At 37.3% G+C, this 18,069-nt stretch overlaps 1 protein-coding gene across 1 annotated transcript in view; it reads left to right on the top strand.

The window, feature by feature from the left end:
* APOB (apolipoprotein B) overlaps positions 1-14,111 on the top strand; it is a 36,031-nt gene extending 21,920 nt beyond the window's left edge. Inside the window, exons 26-29 of the mRNA XM_027641209.1 lie at positions 719-8,290; positions 9,077-9,191; positions 10,013-10,196; positions 11,220-14,111. Of these exons, the coding sequence (XP_027497010.1) occupies positions 719-8,290; positions 9,077-9,191; positions 10,013-10,196; positions 11,220-12,833 (9,485 nt within the window). The 3' untranslated portion in view covers positions 12,834-14,111. The remainder of the gene's footprint in view (positions 1-718; positions 8,291-9,076; positions 9,192-10,012; positions 10,197-11,219) is intronic.
* The last annotated feature ends 3,958 nt before the right edge of the window (positions 14,112-18,069 follow it).

Raw genomic sequence — 18,069 nt, 5'->3', positions numbered from 1 at the left:
CCCTTCAAAACTGTAGGCAAGATTCTACAAACACTTGTGTAGCTGACAAGTCAAATGTTTTCAAAAACAGGTGTGCACGTGCATACGTAGATATGCCCACAATTTATTTCTCAGTCTATTTATATGTATATGTGTATATATCGAGATACATATATATACATATATATGTATACATATATGCGTGTATGTATATATATAATATATATATATATAATTGTCTTATAGTTGATCTATGTCCATGTATTGCCGTAAGATGATATTTTTAAGTTAATTCCCCTAAAATTCCAGTTTGAGTTTTCAAATTGCAAGAGGACAAACTGACTTCAGTTTTTTTCCTAAACTCCTCACCATAACTGCAGAATGATAAAGGAAACACTAAAAAACAGGAATGTTAGATATGGGCTATTCTTGAAAGTCCATCTTCTTAATTTAGATTTAAATACTGACATAATTTTGTGTCATTTTACAACATTATATTTAGTAGAGTAATGTAAGGACTTAATTTATTCATAGTTCAAAACTTTAGCTTCAAATATCAAAAAAATAGCCATTTTTACAGAACTATTCAGGATTTATCAAAACAGGCCTTTAAACCAAAATGATATAACAGTAATTGCAATTCAAGCAGTGGCATAGAAGTTCAGAGGCATCAGACAAATTGTTAGAGACAAAATGGTATAGATGACACTTATCTTTCACCTCCTTTTTCTTATTTCAGGTTCTGGAGAAGCGTTATATAACAGAAATGGATTCATCTGTGCATATGAAAATCACCTAAAACACAGAGTCTTAACATCAGTTCTAAAGTTCTCCGGCAGAAAGAGTTATGAACCTGATCCAGTTGCAAATTACACCTTATCACTTACAGCATCAAGTACTCTGGGTTCTCAGCTTTCGTTTTCCAGTGATATTATTTCTGAGAAGACCAATAACATAAATATCAATAATGTCAAAATGGAAGGGCAGCTGGTAGTGGCCCCTTTCTTTGCAAGAAGCACTTACACTCTATCAAGCACATACAATGAAAAGAGACGGGTTTTAGAAGGAAAATCAAATCTGAAGATGGATTCCTCTTACTTTGAGGCTACCAATCAGATGTCTGGCAGATACAGTGATGGTTCATTTTCCATTACTTCAGTTTCTGATGTACAAAGCGGACTATTAAAGAACACAGCTTCACTGAAGTATGAAAACAGCCAGCTCAAAATGTCATCTGAAACCAATGGGAGGTATCTATATACTGCAGGTGTCCATAAGCTTGAAATAATTTTGTCGAAGAAACTGGCAGCACTTCGATCTGAGTACCAAGCCAATTACAAGCAAATCCAGTATTCTGCCTTGTTTGCAGGTTCCCTCAATTCCCAGGATCTTGTTTTCAACACTGATGTATCCCTGACTGATCAAAGAAATCGAGCTGCACATAAGTCGTCACTCAATATCAATCGGTACGGTCTGGCCAGCAGCGCAACCACAAACGTGCAGTTTAGTCCACTGGCAATGCAGAGTGAAATGAATGCCAAGCTTGACAATGCTGGAGGCTCCATGTCACTGTCCTCTTCTGGGCGCTATGGTAAAAACAATGCAAAATTCAATCTAGGTGGGAGAGTGAGCCTGAGAGAAATAACTCTGGGAAGCGAATATCAGAGTACAGTTCTGGGTATGGACAACAAACATGTTTTAAACTTCAGAGTTAATAGAGAAGGACTCAAGTTTTCAAACAATTTGCAAGGATCATTCAAAGATATTAAGCTGGAGTACACAAATGACTTGAATATTCCTGGCTTATCCTTAACATTTACTTCAAAGTTAGATAACAGCTTCAGTGTTGACAAATTCCACAGACATGTTTTTGACCTACAACTGCAACCTAGCTCACTTACAGCTAAACTAACCAATAATCTTAAATACACTAAAACAGAAGTTTCCAACAAAGCAGAACTGCTTCTCGAGCCTCTGAAGGTGAACTTGGGTGGCAATGTCAGAGGAGCCCATGGAGCAGATGAAATAAGGCACACCTACACCCTTACATGTGCTGGTCTAACTGCAGACTTGAAAACAGATACAGTGGCAAATATTCAAGGCGCAGCGGTGAGTCACAGAGTTAACCTGGATGTGGCGGGACTTTCTTCCTCAGTTACTATGAACACAAACTGTGATTCCAAATCTCTCCGTTTCAGCAATGCTCTGCGTTCCACTATGGCCCCATTTACTGTCACCGCTGACATACACACCAATGCTAATGGAAAGCTGGTTGCTATGGGCGAACACACAGGAGACCTGTACAGCAAATTCCTGTTTAAAGCAGAGCCTCTTGCTTTCACTTTCTCCCATGATTACAGAGGATCTACCAGCCATACCTTGAAGTCTAGCAGAAGATACACTACGCTGCTTGACAACAAAGTTCATGTGCTTTTTACTCCATCGGAGCAGTCAAGTACTTGGAAATTGAAAAGTCAACTAAACAATAATGTATATATACAAGATCTCAGTGCTTACAATGATGCAGAAAAGGTTGGTGTGGAACTTAATGGAAGAGCTTTAGCAGATCTCTCTGTAATGGACACATCAATCGTACTACCATTAACATCTGAAGAAGTTAATTTAATTGATGTATTGGGCCTCAGGAGCAGCGTGTCAGAACCTCAGGAATTCAGCATCTCTGGCTTTGTGAAGTATGACAAAAATAAAGATATGCATCTTATTAACCTACCCTTCTTGGAAAGTTTGCCAGTTTACTTTGAAAAGCTCAGAGGCACCATTCTATCCATGCTACAGGCCATACAAAGTTACCTGAAGAACATCGACGTAGAACAACATTTGAGAAAATACAAGGCAACTTTGGATAAACTCCCACAGGACATTAATGATTATATGGACAAATTGGATATGAAAAGCAGAGTTAGCAGCATGAAAAATAATTTTGTTGCTTTCACAAAGGACTACAGAATAACATCTGATGATATGCAAATTATGCTGGAAAAAGCCATGGACAATCTTCAAGAAATACTGTCTCAGCTGCAGATCTATCTGATAGAAGTTGAGCAATACATCAAAGACTGTTATGAGCAATATGACATTAAAGCACTTATTGTACAGCTTCTTGATCAAATAGTTGAAACTATGACAACTCTAGATAACAAATATAAGGTAAGAACAACTGTAATCAACATCATTGAAAAATTACGGGTTTTTTTCCAACAATATGATCCTAACAAAATCGGAAGCAGCACTGTGGCTTGGATTAAAAATGTAGATGATGAGTACAGGATTACAGCTAGGATACAGGAAAACCTAGAACAACTCAAGATTCAGATTCAGAATATTGATGTCAGAAGCATTGCAGAAAATTTGAAATGGCAGATTAAAACATTTGATACTAAAGAAATGTTAGAAAAATTTAAGCGTTCCTTGCCAATCGAAAAAATTCATGAAATTCTTGAACAAATCAAAGACTTTATTCTAAATTGGATAGAGGAATATGAAGTATCTGAGAAGATCAGCGCTTTCCGAGGTCATATGCACAAACTGATTGTAAAATATGAAATTGATAAGCAGATATATTTTTTAATTGACAGAATGATAGAACTGCTTAACAAGTACAGAATAAAAGAAACCGTCCAGAAACTGACCATCTACCTGCAAAATATTGATGTGAAGTCATGCTTTGATAAAGTTGTTGCTTTTGTTGATGATGCTGTCAAGAAAGTGCAAACCTTTGATTATGAAAAGATGATAAAAGAAGTCAATGAGTTCCTTGACATCGTTATTAAAAAGCTCCAGGCTTTCGACTATAACCAATTTGTTGATGACACAAACAAAAAAATCCAGGAAGTAACTCAGAAAATAAATGAGGAACTCAGAAATCTAGAACTTCCACAGAAAGCAGAAGCACTGAAACAGTATATGAGAGATTTTAGAGCTGTGATTTCAAAATACATGGAACAACTAAGGGACACCAAGCTTGCTGCACTAATTAACTGGTTCAGGGAGCTCATAAACACAACATTTGCTAATCTGAAAGCCAAGGTAAATGAACATCTGGAAGACCTGCGAGAGAGGATTTCTGAAATGGATATTTCCCAGGAATTGCAGTGGTGTCTTCAGAAGATAAGCCAGTTCTACAACTCTGTTGTCATATACATATCTGACCAATGGAACGTAGCTTTAAAAAAAATTACTACCTTGGCTGAAGAGTATGATCTGAAAAATTGGGCTGAAAATTTAAACCAGTTTGTTGAAACAGGATTTATAGTCCCTGAAATCAGGACTGTTCTAGGCACTATACCTGCCTTTGAAGTTAGCCTGCGAAGTCTTCGGGAAGCAACATTTCAAACACCAGACTTCTTTATTCCACTGACTGATCTGCATATCCCCTCCTATGAGATCAATATTAAGAAACTAAAAGATATGAAAATCCCAATGAAATTTACTACCCCAGATTTTAAAATTCTAAATGCCTTTGAAGTTCCTTCCTTTACAATTGACTTGATTGAGATTAAGCTTCTGATTGTAAGAACAATAGACAAACTCATGTCTGGCGAATTTCAGTTACCAGCTATTGATTTCTATTTGAAAGATCTGAAGATGAGAGATATGCCTTTTTCTGACATTTCTTTCCCAGAAATACAAATGCCTCAGTTTCAAATACCAGAATTGTTGATTCCAAAACTAAATCTAAATGAGCTCCAGATTCCTAACATGAAGATACCAGAGTTCCAGCTTCCACGTATCCCACATACTGTGACTGTCCCTACATTTGGCAAATTGTCTGGTGCTTTCAGAGTTACCTCTCCGTTCTTTACACTGTCTACACAAGCTGAGCTTCGTAATGCTACAACATCTGCAAACAGTCCAGAATTTGTGACCTCCATTTCAGCTCAAACAACGTCCAAATTAGACTTCCTAGTTTTTAGTGTTATTGCAGATTCACGTCTCTTGGCCCCTGACATGAAGCAACTGAACTTTAAAAATGCCATGAAAGTCAACCATAGGTTCCTTAAAGTTGATCACTCGAATGAAGTGGTATTTCTAGGAACTTCAGTATTAGGTGAAGCTGAAACCAGAGCAAACTTACATACAAAGAAAAATTTAATAGAACTACAGAATAATTTAATGGTCAAGCTGCAGAGAAAAATTTGGATGCAGAGTGGAACAGCATATTCCCACAGACTGAATATTCCACAAGCCGATTTCTCCAGCCAGGCTGATCTGTTCAGTAATATGACAACAGAGGTAGAAGCAGGACACATATCATTTACCTCCACTGGTAAAGGAAACTGGAAATTGGCTTCACCTAATTTCTCTGATGAAGGCACTCATGATTCACATGCTATTTTCAAGGTTGAGGGCCCCACTATTACATTTTCTGCCAACAACAGAATAAATGATAAGCACCTGAGAGTCAACCAAGCTATGAGATATGAATGTGGTTTCCTAAATTATGCAACACTTCAGATTCAGTCTGAAATTGAGTCACAGCGCGTGGGACGTAGTGTTCTGAATGTGAAAGGCACAGGACAGCTTGGAGAAATGAAAGTAGAATTAACAGGCTCTCACAATGCTCGGCTCCATGGACGGATTACTGGAACTGTAAATAATGAGCTTTCCTTCTTGGCACAGGCTTTTGAAATTCACCTTTTAACAAACAATGATGGTAATGTGAAAATCAGCTTCCCTATGAAAGTGACTGGCAAAATTGACTTCCTGAATAACTATAGGTTTGCCCTCAGTTCATCTGTTCAGCAGATCAGCTGGCAAGTTACTGGCAGATTCAATCAGTATAGATATTCCCATAATATGTCTGCTGGCAACAATGATGACAGAATTGAAGCTCATGTCGAAATGAATGGTGATGCCAACCTGGACTTCCTAAATACTCCTCTAACCCTTCCTCAGATTCAGATTCCCTACACTGGACTCAAAACTCCTCAGCTAAAAGATTATTCGCTGTGGGAACAGATAGGCCTGAAGGAATTATTGAAGACAACAAGGCAATCCTTTGATTTAAATTTGAATGCTCAGTATGAGAAAAACAAAGACATGCATGTAATCACCCTTCCTTTAGCAACAGTGCAAGAAGTACTTAATAAAAACATCATTTTGTTCAACAAACATTTTGAGAAAGGAAGAAACACTGCTTTAGATTTTCTCACAAAGTCATATAATGAAGCCAAAACAAAATTTGACAAATACAAAATACAAACATCACTGAACAAACTACCACGGACCTTCAGAATTCCAGGATACACCATTCCAATTGTGAATATTGAAGTTTCTCCTTTCACTGCTGAGATGCCAACCTTTGGTTACACGCTCCCAAAAGAAATAAGCACAAGAGGATTCACAGTCCCGTTGATTGGCTTTTCAGTTCCATCTTACACACTAGTCTTACCTTCTTTGGAGCTTCCAGTCCTTCATGTCCCACAGGATCTACGCACCTTAAAGCTTCCTAGATTCAGAATCAACAGCCCAGCAATCTTAATTCCTGCCATGGGTAACATTACTTACGACTTCTCATTTAAATCCAGTGTGATCACTTTAACTGCAAATGCTGGGCTGTTTAATCAGTCAGATGTTGTTGGACATCTCAGTGTCTCATCCTCATCTGTCAGTGATGCACTGCAATTTAAGCTGGATGGTTCAACGAGTTTGACAAGAAAAAGAGGGTTGAAGCTGGCCACAGCACTGTCCCTGAGTAATAACAAATATCTAGGAGGAAATCATGATAGCACTATTACTCTTTTAAAGAGGGTCATGGAAGCTTCAGTGGCAACAAATATAGAAATGGATACACCAATTTTAAAAATTAATTTCAGCCAAGAACTTTCTGGAAATACAAAATCCAAACCCACTCTTTCCTCAGGCATAAAATTAATATATGATTTCAATACTTCCAAATACGGCACCAGTGCTAAGGGAGAAATTGCTCACAAATTTGCTTTAGAGAGCCTTACGTATTACATATCAGTAGAAACTTCTACGACAGGGGATATTGATGGAGTATTTTACACTGGAAATTCATTTTCTGGAAGTTTAGACCACGAGGCAAACACTTATCTAAATGCTAATGGGGTTCGGTCAGCTCTCAAGTTTGAGGCCCACTCTAAAGCAGATGGACTCTGGAACAGTGAAATCAAAGAAATACTTGCAGTTGAAGCATCTACCCATCGTGTTTATGCAGTCTGGGAGCACAACGGGAAGAACTATGCACGATATACACCTCTTTTCACAACAACAGGGGCTCAGAGATGCAAAGCAACCTTGGAGCTGACTCCTTGGGAAGTATCAGCAGATCTTCAGATTCAAGCCACTCAACCAAATTCCTTTCTGGACACAGCATCAGTTAAACAGGTGGTTGTAGTGAAAATCAGTCCTGCAAACCAGAAAGTTGGCTGGAAGGGTGAAGGCCAAATTCAGTCATTATCCCTCAGTCATGATATGCAGTTATCAAATGAAAAATCAAAGGCAAAATTTGATGTTTCTGCATCTTTGGAAGCATACCTGGACTTCCTCAGAAACATAAAGTGCCCCATTTCAGAGAAGAGCTTATGGGATATCTTGAAGTTGGACGTCACTACCAGTGCTGACAAGAAACAGTATTTGAATGGCTCAATATCCCTCGTGTACACAAAGAGTGAGGATGGTTACTTTTTCCCCATACCTGTGAATAAGCTGACTGATGGTTTCACTATCACTATTCCTGAGTTACACCTAAAGGCTCCAAGCCCTGTTCTCAACACTCCAAAGTTCAGACTTCCTTTCACCACTCTCCAGGTCCCAGCATACACCATTGACCTGCGCAACATCAAAATTCCACAGACGCTAAGCACAGTGCCATTTGATGTCCATTTACCCACACTGCCAAAACTAAGATTCCCCAAAGTGGATGTAGGAACCAATTATATTACATTAGAAGAATATAAAATGCCATTTTTTGAGGTGACAATACCTGAATACCAAATAACGGTGTCTCAATTCACTCTTCCAAAGAGTATTTCACTTGGCACTTTCCATCTAGATCTGGATGAAGTAGCTAATAAGATTGCAGATTTTGAACTGCCTACAATTACAATTCCTGAACAGAAAATTGAGATTCCCCCTCTCAAAATATCCTTGCCTGCTGGAATTTACATCCCATCATTTGGTGCCTTGACCGGATCTTTCCAAGTTGCTTCCCCTTTGTACAACGTCACGTGGAGAGGCGACTTGACAAACAAGAAGGACTCTTTTGAATATTCCGTTGACTCTACATGCAGCTCAACATTGCAATTCCTGGAATATGACCTGAATGGTAAGACATTAAAATTCTATATGCCATGATTTGGGGGGAAATACTGTGTACTGCACTTTTTCAGATTTATTTTTTTCCCCAGGCTTTGCATAAGAAGGTGTTGTTCTCTACTTAGCATTGACATTAGATGATACTTCTTTTAGCAGCAACACCATTTTTTTCATAAATTATTATCAGACTCTCAGTCAGTCATCTTGAAGGATGTATATATATATATAAAATTACATATTGTGAAAAAATAGGAAAAATGGGAAATATCTTCCTAGCAGTTTCTTACTTTAAATTGTAAAACAGCATAGCATTCCCCCATTACTTATGGCAATACATGTAAAGGAGAGAAGGCAGGTTGACTTTTTAACTGTTTCAGTTCAAATGAAGAAATACCTATATTTTTCCTTAGGAACTAAACAGATTTGATTTCAAAATTTTTTTCAAGCCAGAAAATTGAAGTCCCATATAGCATTGAGTTCTAGACTTTATAATAATACTAAAAATGTAGATTAGAATAAAATTCTAAACTCTCAAGAAATTAGAATACCCACTTATGATCTGCATTAATGTAAAATATTGTATCCATGTTGAGATAAAAAATGTGAATTTTAAAATACTCCAGTTGAACAAATATTTTCATATCTTTTCATTTGGGACATTATGGGCATTCAGTTTCTTGAAGCAGAATTTTACATAGCAGTGGAACATCTCACAAATGGCTGTCTAACATGCATGTAGTTTGTATTCTTTGCTGGTATGTTCTGGTAATACACACATTTGAAATCTTTTTCACAGTTGTTTCAAACTATAAATACGAGGAAGATATGCTTGTTGTGAAGACCACTGGCAGCTTTTCGCATCGTGACATGAGTGCAAACTACCAGGAAGATTTTACTCTTTCAGAAATTGGGTAAAGATTTGCTCTAATAATATCGTTTCTAATAGGTATCATTGCCAATTATGTGTTGTTACTTTGATCCCTAATGTCCCAGAGGGCTTTGCTGTAATTAATAAGAATCTGTGTAGCTACCCTGTCATTACTGGCTGTGTCTTTTTCCCTCTCAAGTTAGCTTGAAAGCTGTTCTCTCTCAGCGTTTCTAGAACAGCTTTTCTCAGCAGCCACATTTCAGAAAGCTGCTGAGATATAAACACAATAGTTCATATTCAGAGCAGTTTTAGATCTGATCATCAACGTATTTTTTTTTCCACTGGATCCCTCTGTCATCACAAGCCATTACTGAGTAATTTTTATTCACAAGCGCTGGCACCAGGGTTTACAGAGTTGACCTTCTCACTGCCTGTTTTGATCTGCAAGTATTTTGTTGATACATCCAAGGGACAGAATCTGTGAAGGCAAGTACAAGTGCAGATAAACAGTAGTACCTATGCTTGTGTTGGTGAAAAAAATTGCATCAGCTTGTAGAAATCTGTAGAAACCTGATGGTGCTATAGCTACAAGTTTTGTTTTGCTGATGAACTTTAATGAAAATTCCCAACAGAGCTCCATATAGTTTTATCTAAAACAGGAAAATTGGAGTGACATGAACTTTTGAATGTGTCAGGCTAAATTCTAAGAGATGTGGATAGCAAAATTCTACATTTTCTTTTCATGATAAAGGCATTGTTTGCATACATATATATAAAGTAATAGGTGGTATTTTATGCAGACATAGCGCATTGGAATTGTACTTTGTGCATTCCTTCATAGCTGTGTATTTACTGTTGTTGTAGAGCCATGGAAAACAGTGCATCACTAGATATCATCAGCCCCACTTTCACAGATATCCATATGCGTTACCATGAGAATGAAAGGAGGTCATCCCTCTCAGTATCCTCACCCTCAGCTGGGACCCTGGGTTATGTCATTGAAGTGGATGACGAAATTCTCACTGGCAGAGTTTACTACCAAACTCAGGTAAGTTTGATATAAACAATAAAAAGCAGAAAGGTTTGGTGTAGTCAGAGGAAAAGTTTCCTTTAAATTTTGTGTGTGTTTATGTTGAGATATAAATTAACCACCAAATAAAAAGTATATCATCAGTAATTAAAGTTTTTATTTCCCACACTGGCCTTTCTGCTACTAAAAGTAACATCTGCGTGAAGAGGCTGTTTCAGCTCCTCCACACAGTTATGTTTGTCCTCTGCTATGGTCAAGAAGACACACCCACTGAAAGTCAAGAAAGTACAAAGTCAGTTTTAGATAAGTCACCCATCAGGTTTAATATGTAGCCGTCAGGCTACTTAGAATTAAAATAAGAAGTAAGTGGCCATTATAGGAATCAGGCCACTGGAAGGGGTCAGACCATCTGAGAAGTGCCTTTCTTAATCCATTAATATGTTACAATACATAATGAGAATTAAAAACCTTACTAGATTTGCTAGCAAAACATACTTCTTATTATTGTCATACTACAAGAATTTCAGAATCAAAATCTTACCTTCCAAAATGATATACTAATTTAGGGTTCGCAAGTAACTCATAATTCACTATTTACTACTAATAAATGGTAAAATTTTACATGTAAATAGATTCTTATTTGAGGATTTCTTAATTACTCTGTAAATTGTCTCATTTATTTAAATAATTACAAAACTAAATCTTTTTATATTTCTATATGTAAAAATTCTTTTTGAATTCACTTTAAATTATTTCAGGAATGAGTAAAAAGCTCATTTTCCAAAGTAATTCACCTACCTTATGAGACATGATAGGCATTTAATACAAAAGAAGGAAAAATCCTATTCAAAGTCAAATTTTAAAAAAGACCAGACTAAGTTATGTTCTGGTCCTGCTGTTTGAAGAAGCTCAAAGTAGTTTGTCTTAATATATGATAAAATTAAAGATGCAACAATGAGAATATTGAAATATGCTCAGAGATAATATTAGATTTGTTGTATATACAAGTTACATTTTTCTTATCCTGTTTTGTATTTTCAGTCTGCTCCTCAGAAGGACATTGACATATTAACAAGTGAGATATCCTTCAAGGAACCTAATTGGACTCACATGAAATTCAACTGGAACAAAGATGCTGCCAAAGACTTGCTGTTGGGTCTGAAAGAAAAAGTGCCTAAAATGACAAATGCAGTCTACAGGTATGTTAATCGGTATCATAAGGAGCATATGGGAATAGAAATTAGTGCTGCCACCTTAAAGATGAAGAACATGATGCATAATAATGCTGACAAAGCATACACGTTTGCTGTGAAACAAATAGATGAAATAGATGCTCAACTTCGCACAGCTGCCAACGAGGCATCTGGCAAATATCAGGAGTTGAAATTCAAAGCTAAAAGGCTGTATCGAAGAGCGGCAGATCAAGCTGAACAGTTCAACTATCAAAGAATAAAAGCAAAAGTTTTGGATGTCACAATTGACATAATAGAAGATTATCACCAGAAAATAAAACACCTAATTGACTCAGCCATTGAATTCCTGAAAACCACAAAATTCCAGGTCCCTGGGCTGTCTGAAAAGTACAGTGGTGAAGAAATATACCTCATGACTACAGAGAAGGTAGCAAAAAATGCTGATTTATGCCTTTCAAAACTTCAAGAGTACTTTGATGCCTTGATTGCAGCTATCAATGAGCTGGAAGTCAGACTTCCTGCTTCTGAAACAATTCTTAGAGGTCATAATGTACTTGATCAAATTAGAGAAATGCTGAAAGATCTGCAGGACAAAATCAGGCAGACATTTGCTACTCTTCAGGAAGCTGACTTTGCAGGAAGACTGAAGCAACTGAAAGAAGTAGTGCAACAAGTTTTTCAGAAGGTAGAAGAAATGGTTAGAAGCTTGCAATCCAAAAATTTTGAAGACATCAAAGTCCAAACACAACAGCTGTACAAAGATGCAATGGCTTCAGACTATGCACAGAAACTGATATCCTTGACAGAAGATGTTAAAAAATACATTTCTCAATTCAAAGATTTTAGCCAGAAGACTTTCCAGGACCTTTCAGAAAAACTGCACCAGCTGCTCCTCTATATAAAGTCACTGAGGGAGGAATATTTTGATCCAACTACACTTGGACAGTCAGTGAAGTACTATGAGGTGGAAGACAAGGTACTGGGATGGCTGAAGAATGTAATAGATGTTCTTGTGGATTGGCACAACAAGAATGTTGGAGATCTTGCTGACTTGGTTACACGCCTGACAGACCAAATAAGAGAATTGGTGGAAAACTACAGCCAGGAATATTATGACCTTATAACTGATGTGGAAGGAAAAGGAAGACAGAAGGTCATAGAACTCTCATCTGCTCTTCAGGAAAAAATCCGATATTGGTCTGCAGCTGCTAAAAGGAAAATCGATGAACATAACACGCAACTCAAAGAAAAACTCCGGGAGATCTATGGGCAGCTTACTCATTCCCAAGAAAAGCTAATCAGTGAGGCCAAAAGGTTAATTGATCTAACTATAGAAAATTACTCTGCATTCCTGCAATATATCTCAGAGCTTCTTCGTTGGTTTGAGCAAATAACAGCTGAGAGCATAAAGCCATATATAGCTGTTCATCAAGGAGAGCTCAGAATAAATGTGCCCATGTGACTGGCAGTCCATTTACCAAACGCCCCAAAACAGCAGAGAGGAACTCAGAAACAAAGTAGAAATGACGCACATACTGATTCAGCAAGCCATTGAGAAAGGCTCCAGGGAATGGGAAGAAATATAGCAATTCACTGATGAACAACTTGCCACTGAGCAACTGGTCTTCAGCAGGTTATGGAAAATATTCAGCAGCACATGAAGAACTGAATGTACATGCAGAAGAGGAGAAGTAACAAGTTTGTACCACAATGTATTTAAAAAAAACCAGCATTCCATGTACTGGGGCTTCAGGTACATACTGTTTGAATCTGAATTTGTAAATGAAAACTTAATAATCTACACTAGGTTATTTTAATAAGCTTAATAAGGCAATAAATGAGTTCTTTATTACATTTTTGTGTCATTTATTACAACTACTTTTACTTGGACCATAGTGCTTAATCCAACAGTTGTCAAGGTCAATGGGAAGTCTTTGATTTCATTGTATGTTGGATCAAGCCAATAATGTGCAATACATATTGTAAATAGTCACAAAAGCTATGAAGTTCATAGAATAAACAGGTTTTAAGATAAAGGTCACATTCATAAACCAGTTGAAGAAAGACTTGGAAACACATCTGATTTGCAGCATAGAAACACCTTCAGAGACAAATCTGAGAGAAAAAGAAGAGGAAAAGAGCATGTACAAGAACATGAATGAAAACATTGATAAATTCTGGAAAAAACATCAAAAATTGAAAAATAACATAAAAATATAAGCATATGTATAAATCTGACTCCTGGAAAACTCCAGATAATAATATCAGTGTTCTGTTAAGAAAAGGTAATTTATGCCTATATCAGTTTTCAGACAACTATGCCAAGAATTTTAGATGGGTTTTCTTTCTACTGGCTAATTTATGTTTCAGAAATACAGGGGTTTCTCACCTGTTTCCCCATGATATTTCTGTTTTCATATCAAATTGTCTATCTTTTACTTATTGTGAGTTTAGTTAATTGTCACAGTTTCACTGTCATCATGTATGATGGAAGTCAAAAAGTTTTCCCCTTCTAGGCTGAAGTCTCAACCTCATTTAAATGAATTCTCAGTTTAATGATGAATTTAGAGAATTTTGAAGTCACTCACAAAATAGGACTGCTTTTGAGTGGAAAATATGTGGACCTAGTATGTTTTATTTTCAGCTGTTGGAATACTATATAGACAGTCCTTGAGAAAGGCATGCTAAGGCTGAAACAATATTGCCTCTTTGAGAATAAAGTCTTTGACAAACACCACTAGAAATTTTGTGTATATGTTTGTTTTGATGCAATCAGTTCAATTCTATGGTATGGTTGTCACTTGTTCATTGATGGGAAAACAGTTTGTTTTCATCCCATATGAAGTATATACATGGCAGAATGGAGCACCACGACTTTGACATCCCTATTGATAAAGAATATTATTACCTGAGTAACTCTGCCAGTAATTATTCTTATCAGATAAGCTACATGAACCCCAAAATCAGAATCTGACAAGCATGGTAGGATACACACACCTATCTAGGTGTCAGCAGAGTGGGCATCTCTTAGAAAGTAAGGTAAATCCATTTCCACTTCAGAGCTTTCAGCCATCACAATTGCAGCAGTAATTCTCAGAATAAGAGATAGAACAGTCCCCTGTGAACTGTAAAATAAGAAGTTTTGATTCTGAATAGAGCTAATCTGCGTACGTCACCCTACCTGGGGGAGCTAAAGGTATAAAAATCCATGTTTACATGTTCCGTTGAGTATCCCAGTAAATAAAGATGTGGTCTGCAGAGCCCTTTCACCTTCATTCACAAGGAAACTGAAGCCTATGGGTCATCTGATCTTTATTTGATGTCAGATTGCACAACTCTTTTCCCTGAATTTCACAAATGTTTAAGCACAACCAGATTTCTCAGACACTGTCTGATTCTTGCTTCCCTTCGTCATGACAAACAACTCTGTGAAACAAAGGACAGTAAAATAAATTATGAAAGTTATGGGAGAAGAGAGATTTAAAGTTTTGTTTTCTTTTGTTTTTCCCTCATGACTGTTTATTTCTGTCCATCATCCATAGTTCTTGGAAGGATTATAAATTCTAAAAAAGGATTTACTTATAAGGAATGGGTTAACCGAAAAATGAATATGCCAAATAGCATAAATACTGGCTCTTTTTGGCAAGAGTGAAGCTTCCCAAGAGCAAACACAATAGTTTGCACACTAAACTGTGGTTAGAGGTTAGAGGAGATTTCCAAGCCTCATAGCAGCATTGCCGCCAATTGGATTAAAGCTCTCGGTGCAGTGATCGATGTCACAGCCATCTTGCAGTCATCCCACAGTTGGTCTGGGGAGGGCCTGGAAGCACGACGTTGCTCTCAAAAATGAGGTCTTACTGGAACTTAGCTGTTTTGTAAATCCCCACAGCAGAGAGGCCATCCCAAGCATCACTTTGAAAACTCAGGCAATATTTTGACGCAGGAAGGGGTTGTTCATGTTTGCGTGTGTACGTCCCACAAGCATGCACAACCAGGTTTAGCTTTGATTTCCATAACTTTTCTTGTTGTTTGGTTGTTGTTGTTTTCTTCCAGGATGTAGCAAATTTTAGCCTTATTTTCCATGTGATATGTTACAGAAATATGGACAAACCCACAGTTATTCAAATTGTGTTGCAATTAATTCCACTTATGAAATATTTGCAATACAACAATTTGAAATATTATTAGTTCTATTTTGGCCTCTTTTCAGTCTTGTTTATATAATAGGAAATACAATATTTCATTAAATTGAATTGTGTGGAAGATAACAGAGAATCAGTAACTATCTGGGGCTCAGTGACACTGCTTCTTTTCTTTTTTTTTCCTATAGTCTTCATCATCTGAATTCTCATAAATGCCAGAGAGGCTTTTCTTTATAATTTACAGCAAGTATCAGACACAGAGCAGAACTGGTTGTAAAAGTTTAATTAAGTGAAACATTTTAACAAGAAATTGAGAGAACAATATGCCCTGCTCTAACTAAGTGATTGTAGAAATAACATTGACAAGAAGCGTGTGTGTTCCTAAATGAAAAGCTTTTGCAGACGTAGGACAGCAAAAATGTTCCAGAATTTTAGATTATGCAACCAGCTAGAGCTGATCTTTTATTAAGTGATTTAAAATTACATGTATAATTTGCTTCATATGCAGAGATTCTAGACATGTATCCACATCCACGCACAACATCATCCACCTCTGTCTCTAAATTATGTTATTGATACTTTTAGAGCAAGTACCATTATGGCCTACTGATACCTTTCAAAATTTATATTAAAATATTTAGTTGTTCAGTAAGTGACACCAAATTCTGTACTACTCTTCTGCTGGCAGATTTATTGCTCAGGTGGGAAACCAGAATTTATTAAAGGCCATACGGACATACAGAATTGCTTGTATTCCATTTCTACACAGCCAAATCCTGCCCCAAATGAAATCGATAGCAAAATGTCTATTGGCTTCAGCAGGAGCAGGCTTTGGCCAGTTAGGTGTATAACTTGAGAAGCACTCTGGGATCCTGTAGGACAAAACTATATTATTATCTATAAAACTCCACACAAAAATATCGTTGGAAAAGCATGCAGACAAGAAAATCACTAACAAATTCAAGTCAGATCAGAATGAAGTTTGCCTGTGCAACACTAACCAGAGCCTCTTTTATAAGTTTTTAACCAGTTTTACCTAGTATCACAGACAAAGTGTACAGGGGCCAAGAATTCTGGGTTCTGGTCCCAGGCCTTAGACATGGAAATATACATATACCTCTCATCACCCTTTCCCTTATTTCATTATCCATCCAAAGCATTAAGGGAAACTGGGACCTTGTAGAATAAAAGTCTATGCTGGAAGTTTGCAAGACCAACTGAGCAAAGCCTTGAGTAACATGATCTAAGGTAAAGCTTGCCTCGCTTGGAGCATTGAGTTGTGCTAGAGATCTCCCTAGCAACTCAACAACCTGACTTTGTGATTCTCTTGTGACTAAACTGATACAGCTTTAGGTTGCTATCCCTAACACTATACCTAACACTGTAACCCTTTGGTAAATGGTTTATGGGTAATTGGCTTCATCATCATTTTAATATATCCACACAAAAAGAAGTTTTATGACATCCCTGCATGTAAACATATCTTCATTCTGATTGCAGCCATGAGGCACAGTCCCCAGTACCACAGTCAGGTGCAACCAACAATCTAAATACTTTCTGTCATGAGCTTGCCTCTGTTCTGGCACCACACACTGGAGTATTTCTGCTACAATTTTTATATCCAACATTCAACAGCCCAGTTAGAGGATTGCCATAAGTTTTGAATGCAAGTGAACTGGTATGATGGAGGCACATTTCAAGTGCAAGAAATGGAAATAGTGTGGTCAAGGCAAACTAGATCACATCTGTCCATCTTTTATCTCTGGATAAAGCAACCTGGGTTTGTCAGAGATGAACTAAGGGGAGGTAGGTGTCAAGGGGAAGGTTTGATAGGCTACAATTTCTGATTTTAGATTGGCAGTAAGATATTGCAAGAACTCTTCTACCATGTTTCTCTTCCAGCTGTCTCCTGTCCAGGAAATAGCTTCATCCTTAACCATATATAAACTGGCAAAGTGCACAGTTCCCAGGGTGTTTCCTGCCAGCTATCTCATATCTTTTATATAATAAATAATTTCCTTTGAAATTCAATGCATGTAATATTCATTTTTTATCCACCTGGACCATCTTCTGGAGAAATCTTCCCCAATTTCTCTTTAACATTTCTGGGTTTTGGGCCCAACAGAATTTGTGAGTCCAGGGGATTTCAAACTTGCTTTAACCTCTAGTGCTGGAAATCTTTTCTTTCGCCTACCCTTGCAAAAGAAGCAACACCTCACTGTTTCTCTTACTGATAAGAATCTCTCTGCAGTGGGGATGGGCCAAGGCATTCCCTCACCTTCACTTTCTTTAAAGTAATTTTTCTCTGTTATCTTGCTCAGCATTTGGATATGTAGTTGTGTCCACAGCCAGCCAGTCAGTCCTACAACACTGGGTATGTACCTGCATAAGTATAAGCTTCCAAAATTAGGTGGGTAGGATAGTTAACAATGTAGGACAAATTCTTCATGGCTGATGTGATCATTCCCCGCAATCGTATCTCATACTCTTCATATGGTCCATACTCACTTTGCAAGCATCCTAGAATACCCTGAAGCATTCCAGAAATTGAAATCT

Source organism: Corapipo altera, unplaced genomic scaffold (genome assembly GCF_003945725.1).
Source record: "Corapipo altera isolate COAL_440 unplaced genomic scaffold, ASM394572v1 46, whole genome shotgun sequence".
Classification (NCBI taxonomy): domain Eukaryota; kingdom Metazoa; phylum Chordata; class Aves; order Passeriformes; family Pipridae; genus Corapipo; species Corapipo altera.
This window is presented reverse-complemented; position numbering and strand designations above follow the sequence as displayed.